Consider the following 11,577-nt stretch of genomic DNA (forward strand, 5'->3'; position numbering starts at 1 on the left):
AGCCTACGGGTGGAGGCTGGCCTCGAATACCTACCTGGGAGAAAGGTGCCTGTGGCAGCGGCAGGCGAGGCTACAGAGCAGCTGCTTGGGCGGAGAGCGGGACTCTGGCCAGGAGGTCTGAGGTCCTGCTCCTTTATGGATCAGGTATGGCAGGCCGGCCTGGTCTTCACTGTGGCCTTCCCTCACTGCATCTGGGGTTTCGGTGCACTCTTGGCAGCAGAGCGGGCTGAGTCCAGATAACGGAATCACTGGCTCAGTGTGACTGGGGCTGAAATTCCAGGTTGAAGGCCGGATTGAGAAACAGCAGCGTATGGTACAGCGCGGCTCCTCGACTGTCTGTTTCTGGATTCAGTGCACAGTAAAGGCCTCGAAAAACGCCACTTTTCATCATTTTTTCTCTCCATAGTGTAGATTTCAGATTGGATGTTTGTTAATTGTTAGACCTTTGATTATTGGATGCTGGGGTTCCTTCCCAGTTTGTGAATGCTGTCCTGGTTGGTCATATTGTGGGGGGGATTATACCTATATCTAAGTGTCTCCTTACTGGGTTTACTGTGTGTCATTTTGGTGGTGAAAAATGCTCAAGCATGTCCTGTCCTCTTCTGACGATGATGAGCCCATTCCTGCTCGCCAGAGCCGGTCCATGGGTCTGGTGGCTTCTTCTGCCCTACTCTTGGCTTCTGAGGTTCAGGCTATGATCGAGGCTGCGGTGGCTTGTGCTCTGGATTCCAGGGTTCCATCCGAAAGAAGGGGCTCTTGTTCTGCAGTTGATCTGGAGGATTCGCCCTCTGACGACTCCTCGACATCTGAGGTTAGCCGTCCATCTACCTCTATGAGAAAATGTATAAGTAGAGAGGATGTTCCAGATATTCTGCAGCATATCAGGGAGAACTTGGGATTTGCACCTTTTTCATCATCTGAGGGGAGAGAAGGCAGTTTTCCCCAGTATGTTAAGCCCCCTGTTTTTGCTATGCCATTTCATGGTTGAATTAAGGACTTGATCTCTGGTGAATGGCACGACCTGGAATGCTCTTCTGTTCCACGCTTTCTACAATAGCTTTACTACATGGACCACGCCCGGAACCTCTGCATCATACTCGACTCCTCCCTCACCATGAGCTGACAGATCAACGTCGTCGCCTCCACTTGCTTCAACACCCTCCGCATCCTCTGCAAGACCTTCAAGTGGATCCCCCCCGAAGCCAGAAAAACCATCACCCACGCACTCAGAACAAGCAGACTGGACTACAGAAAAGCCCTCTACGCTGGAATCAGCAAATCCTTGCTACGCAAACTCAAGACCATCCAGAACACCACGGCCAGACTCATCCTCGGCATCCCACGACATGAGCACATCACCCAACAAATGCAAAACCTCCACTGGCTCCCCATCGAGAAGAGAATAGCCTTCAAACTACTCACCCATGCCTACAAATCCCCCCAAAACACCGGACCCAAATACCTCAACGAAAGAGTCTCCTTCCACGTACACAAAAGGAACCTCCACAATGCTGACCTCGCCCTAGCATAAACCCTGTGCATCCACAGAACCTTAGAGGGTGGAAGAGCCTTCTTCTACATCGCAGCCAAATCCTGGAATGAGCTCCCAGCCAACATCAGACGCTCCCCTACTCTGCACACCTTCAGGAAGAGCTTTAAGACCTGGCCTTTCTGCTGATTCGGAGCTGTACTCCCCCCCCCCCCCATTCCCCAGCGCCTTGAGACCCTCACGGGTGAATAGCACGCTTTAAACCCCCTGATTGATAAACAAAAGTTAAATGTTTAATAAACGACCGTAGCACTGCACACGGCCGGCTTGTGATGTCAGGTGAGACAATGAAAAAACTGGATGTTGGGGGGTGTCTTGTTACAGATTTCATCACGTGTTATGGGTGTCTGGTGAGGCAGGAATGGCTTATGTGTGTCATGAAGGGAAGCGAGGGAGGGACGAGGAGGTATCCTCTGAATTTCTCAGCTTGATTAAAAGCAAGTAAAACAAATATTATAATTGGCTTTGAGCTGACAACATTAAATACTATTTGAAAAATATATCCCAAAACGTTAAAGAAGACTGTTATTTCCACTTTGGACAAGTGGTATGAGACAAATAAAAAAAAAGCAATCTTTCTGGAAGAGTACATCTCAGATACTAAACTGCAAAATGATATTTTAAAAACTCACATCATTAGCTGTCTTCCCTCCTGCTCAAGTAGAACATTTCAATACATTATATCAAAGTGAATGGTGCGAAGCAAATGAGGCAAAGTTGACAGAATTCCTCAATTAATTTGAGGGTACAAGGATTGATGACTTTACCAGGTGGGGTAACAGAAGACCACAAAGGTTTTAAATACCCTGGTGAAACAGTTGCTCACGCTGCCTCCAAGGAGCGGCATAAACCCATAATTCAGTTGAAAGGATGGAACAACTCTTTCGATTTGGGAAAAAGGGGGTGGTGATGGACAGAGTTTCTGAATGATGCAGAATACTCTTACCAAGTCAAGAGATCATGGTTTTAATCCATCACCGTTTTTTAGCTCACTGCACCATCCCAGCTCAGAACCTGGCTACATGCAAATTAGTCTGTACCTGTCCCAGTGCATGATGGGAACAGGGCAAACCAAACTACCAAGCCAATTCTTATACTGGGAAGGAAACAAGCTTCCGGGGACCGGTTTCTGGCATCACAGCCTTCGTCAGCCCGGCTTGCCTGAATCCTGATGGTGCAATGAGCAAGGGACTCACGTCTGAGCATACCCTCCCACACTGAGTGTGGAAAAAATCGATTTGGGAAAAAGGGGGTGGTGATGGACAGAGTTTCTGAATGATGCAGAATACTCTTACCAAGTCAAGAGATCATGGTTTTAATCCATCACCGTTTTTTAGCTCACTGCACCATCCCAGCTCAGAACCTGGCTACATGCAAATTAGTCTGTACCTGTCCCAGTGCATGATGGGAACAGGGCAAACCAAACTACCAAGCCAATTCTTATACTGGGAAGGAAACAAGCTTTCAATACATTATATCAAAGTGAATGGTGCGAAGCAAATGAGGCAAAGTTGACAGAATTCCTCAATTAATTTGAGGGTACAAGGATTGATGACTTTACCAGGTGGGGTAACAGAAGACCACAAAGGTTTCAAATACCCTGGTGAAACAGTTGCTCACGCTGCCTCCAAGGAGCGGCATAACCCATAATTCAGTTGAAAGGATGGAACAACTCTTTCAACACTACATTAAGAAAACATCCATCCATCACTATATTATTTGTTCAAAACTCTCAAGAAAGAACAGTTTCCAAGAAAAGCATCAAATGCAATGCTTTGTAGCTATTCAAAACCCTAAAATGTTGAAACTCAGGCACAGCTTTTAACAAAATGTAGACAATTCTGAACAATATCAGGGGTAGTCTGCCCAGAATTTATTGCATTTCCTGTAGATTATGAAAGGAAATACTACTAACATTACTAAAAAGTAAATACTTTATAATTACTGACAGTAGCTTCACTTGGAAACTTCTTCTGGGTCCATGAGATGAGTAGATTCCACAAGAAGCAAAATCCAACATTCAAACACCAAAATCCATCAAAAACTAAAAAATCATTATTATAAAAAAACAATGCTCCTTAAAGGGTCCTTAAAAAACCTGAAAAGGAAGAAAATTGAAAACAATGCTTCAGGAATAGCCTTAAAGAAACTACCTACAAACCCCCTCTGAACCCCTCAAAATGGCTGCTTAAAAAAAATGCCCCTGGGAAGACAAAATAAAGGGCAGACAAAAAGAGTCTAGATGGCAAACAATGTTGGAGGCAAAAGCTTTGTCCCTTCAACAAACTATGAAATTTAAACCACCATCTTCCGTTCTGTGTGAGTGGCCTAAAAACAATAATTTTTTATAAGTATGTATGTTTGTATACATGAGGTACTTCTATTGCACAAACGTAGCCAAAAGGCAGTGGAGCACTGTATGTGGTCAAAGAAAAGCTAAAAGTCAACAAGTGATAGGAGAAGCAGCTGGATTGTGGATGGTTAATACATTATGATGTGGTGGTTATTCAATGGGTATGTCTTCAATTCTTTCCTAAATTAGAGCAGCCTTGGGTGTTCCTGATGGATACATGGATGTTGTTCCAGATCATTGCTGCATAGATGTAAAAGGCCTACTGCCTTGTTTTCCCTTTTTACACTTCGTAACTTGCGGTTTGATGATGTCCTGATTGCGCATGTGCCAAGAACCTACCAGAAATCGTGAGCTTGTCTGCAAGATAAGAGGTAGAGCTATCATGATGTTTTTTTAAATGGTGCAGCTGTTTTTTGAGATGGTGTGGGCCATGAGGGAGACCCATAAAAATGTAAATAAATGAACATTTTTATCATTAGAAATTACGGAATTCTGCCTTTCTTTTTCGTCAGCGAATACATTTGAAAACAGAAGAGAGAAAAAATCCTGATAAAAATTCTACTATACAACTATTTAAAAAAATACCAATATTACTATGTTTAAGCCTTTGTAGGCCATGTTATTTGCATTTAAAAAGTAAAGTGAAGTTATCTTTACTAATCAAAACAAAAAAAAATATTTCTCCAACCAAAAAGATTAATACAATACCCATTAAACTCCATATATTATTTTAGTAAAATAATAAAAAAAGTTTACAGGATAGAAATAGATTTGACTATAAAATAATTAAAATATTTTAACAAAATTGGTACAAAATAATTTAAGAATGCACAAGAGATTTTAATTTGTAAATGCTTTTAAATTAATCTTATTGATCTTTGACTTATTTGTTTTCCTTTTTTTATTTCTTACTAGTGCTTTTAAGTTATTATGAAAAAAATTGAATGGCACCCTGAAAACCCATCACTATTTTGAGCCTTAAAAACCCATAACCATGCACCCTTAAAAACCCATAACAGTGCTGCACCCTACAAAAACTTCCCATAACTGAAAATAAAAACACAAAAAGAAACCCCAAACATCAAAGTCTCCTTCTCAATACCCTGCTCATCAATCAGTACCCTGAGCCTTAAAAACCTATAATCATTTAAATGCCAATGACAGCCATGGATCCTAAAATATGCCTCACAACTGAAAAAAACAACCCAACTTTTTTTTTAATTCCCCCTCTCTATAACGTGAATACCCATCACTGCCCTTAGCCCTGAAAAAAGATAACTATGTACCCTAAACTCCCAAAATAGACCTGGACCCTAATATACTCCTTAAAGTTGGAAAGCACACAAAAAACCTGAGCCCTAAAGCCCATTTCAATGTACCCTAAACTCCAATATATGCTCTGAACCCCAAAGTACTCCAAAACCTAAAACAAGACAAAATCAAGCCAAAAAAACTTCTCCTCTCTATAGAGAATATCGAATTTTGATACTGACCAGCACTTATACTGACTTCACAATACTGACTACCAACATTTCATCTTGGTAGGTAAATGTGCGGTCAAGAATAGTAAATCTATACTTCACTGTATATACATACTTATCTTGATGATATGTAGAGTTGATCTATGCAGAGGTCATTATTATGCCTTGATATTTTTGCATTCAACTTTCTGAAGTTAGGCAGGTCACTACTAAATGTGTACATTCTCAGTCGTTTTGGACATCTATGGTTGTGACTTTTGACTATAGGATCTCTTTAATACATATCGAACTGCTTTCACTTTATATATTAGCAGGTGATCCAAATTCACTTTCTGCCAATCTAAAATTCCAGACTTAAACAACCTGACCAAAGTTGAGAAAGACACATGATAATTAAAAAACGTTTTATTATTTCCTCTGTCAATAAAACATCACTAAGGAATAAACTGGAAGTGCATCCCTAGTTCAACACTATTCTGAGGTGCTGATTATCAGATGCACAGTGCAGGGATCCTCAAATGTTGAGGGACAGAATCCCTGATTACAGCTGGTAATTCCGCTTCCGCTTCTGCACCTCACATTCACTAGTTTTAGTCCCTAGAATGGGGAATAACCATGTGGATCCAGGACTTCCCACTACATGGGTACCTCCGATAATGGGAACTTTTCTGCTCCCATTTAATACCAGTTCTATTAGGTGGTAAGTGGCATCAGGGCACCCATGGTGGTCTCAGTGAGAGGATTGGGTGTTATGAAATGAACCTACATGACCTTAATAGCTCCTGCAGCCCCGACTCTGCACATTTTTCTGAGTTTCCACCTATAACGTATGAGTAGGTCATCAAACTTCTTTCTGCCGCCAAATCCGGCTCACCGTTGGACCCATGCCCTCCTAAGATAATGCCCGGTTACTCACTGGTAATATTAATTACTCCGAGTCCTGGTCCTCCCGTCCCATTCCTTAACAGTGAGCAGCTAGTCTGCTCCACAGAAACCTATTACCTAGCCAAGCTTTGCACACTTCCCCCAACATGGCGCCACCATTAGGTGACAATAAAGGGGGAAGTGCGTCATAGAACCATCCTGAGAATACCAAAGAAAAAACCCAAAAATGAAAACAATCACCCAGAAAACCCAAAACCAGGGAGGGAGGGAAGGGCTCAGGAATGAGATGGGAAGACCAGGACTCGGAGTAATGAATATTACCGGTGAGTAACCGGGCATTACCTCCTCGTCCTATCTTCCCGTCCCATTCCTTAACAGTGAGCCCATACCCAAGCACACGGTGATTGTAATAAAACAGACCAGAAAATGCTAGAAAACAGGTCCATTTAATCAACAGAAAGCAGTACAAATCACAAACTATGTACAGCAGACAGGACATGAGCGCCAAAGGCAGCCAAGACTGCCATCCCCAACTGAAGACGATAATGGGAAACAAACGTATGGGGAGAAGTCCATGTGGCAGCATTACAAATGTCTCTCAAGGAGGCCCCCTTGAACATGGCCCAGGAGGAGGAGACGCCCCTGGTCGACCTACCCTGAACAGAAGAGGACAGTGGGCAGAACCGTAGGCCGAAACCACAGCACCCTTGACCCAACGAGTCAAGGTGGACAAGAAAGGACGAAGACCCTGCCCAGAGAGGCCATGGGTGAACCAGAGGTCCGATCCAAGTAGATGCGGACAGCCCTCTGCACATCCAAAGAATGGAGGACCAACTCCTCCAGAGAGGCAGGATCCGGAACAAAATACAGGGAGAACAATATCCTCCTGACAGTGGAAAGACGACAACACTTTTGGCAGAAAAACTGACTGGGATGGAGAATGACTTTGTCAGCGCAAAAAGGGGGGCGAAGCCATCAAAGCCCCAATCTCACCAACCTTCCACCCAGAAGTAATGGTCACCAGAACCTTAGCAGAAAGGAACTTAAGGTCCACTGAGACCAAAGGCTCGAAAGGGGGACCTGTCAAGGCCTGGAGAACCAGGGGAAAATCCCAGGCCAGCACAGAAGAGTGAGAGACAGGACGCTGAAGCAAAAAGCTCCACAAAAGGCGAGCCACCAATGGGGAGACAGAGGACACAGAGGAACCCCGAAAGGCAAGAATGGCAGCCCACTGCGCATGCAGGGAAAAGACAGCGAGCCCCAAGATGAAACTATCCCGTAAGAAGTTCAACACCCTCACAGCCTCACAGGAGGAAGAAGAGAGACCCTTCCTAAGACACCAGGAGGAGAAGTTCTTCCAATGACGGTCACAGAACTTCAAGGTGGAAGGGCGGCGAGACAACTGGAGGCACCGGGCAACCTCAACCGAGCAACCCTGACCCAACAAACTCAACCTCTCAAGTGCCAAACCCCCAGCTGGAGGCGGTGTCGGGAGGCAACCCTGAGAAGAGGAGCTCGCAGAGGGGAGGGACACAGGGGAAACCTCCAATGGGGGTACACAGACAAGGTCAGAAGCAGGGGAAATCAAGACTGACGAGACCACTCCGGCACAACCAGAAGAACTTCCGCCCGGTTCAACCGAATCTTCGGGAGGACCCGCGGAATCAAAGCAAACTGAGGGAAGGCAAACAAGAGGCCCAGCGACCACGGAACGGAGAAAGTGTTGATCGCCCCCGCCAACCGGGAGGGAACGAGGCTGCAAAACCAAGGAAGAAGGGCAGAATCCTCTGAGGCAAAAAGATCCAGCCAAGGAAGGCAGAACCGGAGGACAATCAGATCGAACAGATCAGGGGACAAACACATAGTCACCGAGGAGGAGAACACCCTGCTCAAAGAGTCCGCAGGTCCATTCTCCTTCCCCTGATAGACCGCCGTCAGAGACAAGAGATTCCTCTCGGCCCAAAGCCTGATCTTCCTGGAGAGGAGAAACAGAGACCGACACATGCCCCCTTGACGATTGACATAAGCCCAAACAACCTGGTTGTCGGTCTGCACCGAGACAGCACGGCCCAGAAGGATAGGAGGGAACCGCCGTGAAGAGCCAACCAAACCGCCCTCAACTCCTTCCAGTTCGAGGACTGGAGAAACTCGAAATGGGACCCCCGACCCTGAGCCTTGGAGGCACCCATCACAGCACCCCAACCCATGGCACTGGCATCCGTGGACAACACAACCACATCCCGAGGAGGAAGAAGATCGAACCCCTGGGAAAGAGAATGAGGGGACAACCACCATTGGAGATCCACCTGAATCCCAGGAGAGACGGGAATCAGAGCCTTGTAGTCCAGGGAGGCAGGATCCCAGTGCGACAGGACATGATGCAAGAGGGGATACAAATGCAGCCAGGCCCAAGGAAGGAGATGCAAAGTGGACGCCATCTCCCCCTGACTCCTCAACCAGAGACGGGCGGACACCTGGGACTGGGACAGGAGCCAAGAAAGGTGACAAAACAAAGTCAACTGGTGCTCCTGGGAGAGGAACACCATCCCGAGATCCATGAGGAAGAGAGCCCCTAGGAACTTCAGGGACTGGGGCACCAGGGAGGACTTCCAGTGATTGATGAGGAACCCAAAGGATCCCAGGAGATGACACACCTGGTCCACATCTGACAGAGCCTGAGAAAAAGAAGGAGAAACAATCAACCAATCATCAAGATAGGGAGAATCCTGCAGCCCTCTGGAATGAAGAATACCCACCAGAGGGGCCAAGAGCTTTGTGAAAACTCTTGGCACCGATGAAAGGCCGAAGGGAAGCACGCGGAATTGGAAGTGCCGGGAACCCACAGCAAACCGGAGAAACTTCTGATCTGCCGGATGGATTGGGACGTGCAGATAAGCATCCATCAGATCCAGGGATGCCAGGAAGCCCCCCCGGAAGCACCAGATGCAGGATGGACCACAAAGTCACCATCTTGAATGTACGATGGGGATGAAGCGATTGACGCGCTTCAGATCCAAAACAGGACGCAGATCCGAAGTATCCTTTTTGGAGACCAAAAAGAGGATCGAATAACAATCCTCGCCCCTTTCCAGAGGAGGAACCTCCACGACAGCCGCCTTCTCCAACAGAATGCGCACACCGGCCAGCAGGGCCTCCCATCACAGAGGAAGACGGGGCAGGGGAGTCAAAAGGAAGACCGGAGGGGGAGGAGAGGAGAATTTGATGTGACAACCTTCTGACACGGTCCGAACCGCCCAGGCATCTGGAACCGAAAACCACTGGTGCAGGAAAGATTGAAGGCGACCCCCAACCGGCAAAGGCAGACAGTCATTGCGAAGAGGAAAAAGCGGTGGCAGCAACACCGGCAGGGGCCCGGGGCTTGGCACCTCCAGGGGCCCCCCGGCCACGACCCCTGCCACGAAAGGGCTGTGGAACACCCCGAGCAGAAGGCCCAAAGGCACGACTGTAGCCAAAACCACGCCCCCGAGAAGGAGGACGGACCGGAGCCACAAGCTTGCGGCTCTCCGCCGACTGCTTGACCAACTCCTCAAGTTGAAGCCCGAACACTTTGGGACCCACAAAGGGCAACTTAAGCAGGACTGACTTCTGAGAAGACTCAGCTTTCCAGGAACGCATCCAGATATGATGCCACACAGCAATCGAAGCACCAGAAGCAGCCGCAGCGGCACTCAAATTGTCAAAGGAAATATCCGAAAAGTATCGCACCTGCAACTCCATGAGGGCCAAGAGAGAGGAGGCATCCTCCCCATCCTGTAAAAGAAGAGACAGGGCCTGAAAATCCTTGAGGAGGGACTGGACCATGTCATTAGAATAGGCAATCGACCTGAAAGAAAAATTGGAAGCAGCATAGGAACGCTTCACCGCCCCTTCAACACGCTTATCCACAGCATCCGCGGGAAGGGCGTCATCCGACAGGACCAAATCTTGAGAGGAAAAACCAGCCATCAAATTGTCAACCTTTACAGCCTGCGGAAATTCAGCAGCAAAACCTTCCAAAAGATAATGCTTAGACAAGAAGCGAGGGAAAGAGAATTTATACACCACCTTCCACTCATGATCCAGCACCTTGCGCACAGCACCATGTAAGGGGAAGGACTCAGGAGTCGGCTGGTGATATTGCATAAATAAGTCATCCTCCAGGACATCCGACACCGGAGGAGTGAACCCCAAATTATCCCGTACATGGGTGAACAAGTCAGAGAGCTCCGCACCCTGAACAAAGTGCCCCCGGACACATTCCTCCTCATCAGGACCCATCTCGTCATCAGGAGCGACCTGCGGATCTACAGACCCACGAGGCACCTTGGCAGGAGGTCCAGCAGCCTCCCGAGCCCGGAAAGCAGCAGCCACCGCCTCATTAATCAACAGGCGCAGGGCATCAAGAGGAGGAGCGAAGAAAGAGGCACCCGAGTCCATGGCAGCAACTTCGGGAATCAGCAACGCTGAGAAACATAGGAAAATACCAGCAGAACAGGCACTCACAGAGGACAGGTGCATGAAGAAAAGGAACCCATTTAAAACAAACGAAGTCCTGAGGTCCCGAGCTTACGCGGGACCAGGAAAAGGGGCCGGCGCTTAAAAAAGCAGCCGGCCGACCAGATTTTGCCCCAAGGAGTATCACGTACAGAAACCGAGAACAATGCGGACCACACGCGCTGCAGAAATCACCGCCGCTACCCCCACCCGCTAAAGCAGGGCGCCGCAGGTCTGGCAAGCAAGAGAATGGCCGCTAATGCAGGCTGTGAAGACAACCCCCAGCAGGTGAGCGCACCCGGCAGATGCGGGCGCTAGAGCGGACCGCGAACCAAACAGGCATAGCAAGCAGCACAAGTGAACCAGGGCGCCGAAACATAAAAAGAAAGAAAGCAACACTTACCCACAGCTCAGCTAGCACGAAGGAAATTGCAAACGCAGAAAAAAAAGAACAGGATGTTTCTAAGACACACTTCCCCCTTTATTGTCACCTGATGGTGGCGCCATGTTGGGGGAAGTGCGAAAAGCTCGGCTAGGTAATAGGTTTCTGTGGAGCAGACTAGCTGCTCACTGTTAAGGAATGGGACGGGAAGACAGGACGAGGAGGTAATACTCTCTGCGACTGAGCTAGTCGCCTGCCATTTTACGGAGATATTCAATCTCGTCCTTAAAACCAGTATTTTCCCTAAAACATTGAAAAAGACCTAAATTTTACCACTTTTTAAAAAACGCCAACTTGGATAAAACAGACCCAGGCAATTATCGTCCCATTGCCCGCCTGCCACTACCGGCAAAACTGCTGGAAAAGTATATGA

The 11,577-nt window shown here is 47.3% G+C and overlaps 1 protein-coding gene across 1 annotated transcript; it reads right to left on the reverse strand.

Moving 5' to 3' along the window:
• Positions 1–9,595: 9,595 nt before the first annotated feature.
• Positions 9,596–10,705, reverse strand: LOC146865843 (lamina-associated polypeptide 2, isoforms alpha/zeta-like). Its single transcript, XM_085640201.1, has one exon. The coding sequence runs from the start codon at positions 10,703–10,705 to the stop codon at positions 9,596–9,598; it is 1,110 nt and encodes a 369-aa protein (XP_085496327.1).
• Positions 10,706–11,577: the final 872 nt, after the last annotated feature.

This window comes from Triturus cristatus, chromosome 2_1 (assembly GCF_964204655.1).
Source record: "Triturus cristatus chromosome 2_1, aTriCri1.1, whole genome shotgun sequence".
Classification (NCBI taxonomy): domain Eukaryota; kingdom Metazoa; phylum Chordata; class Amphibia; order Caudata; family Salamandridae; genus Triturus; species Triturus cristatus.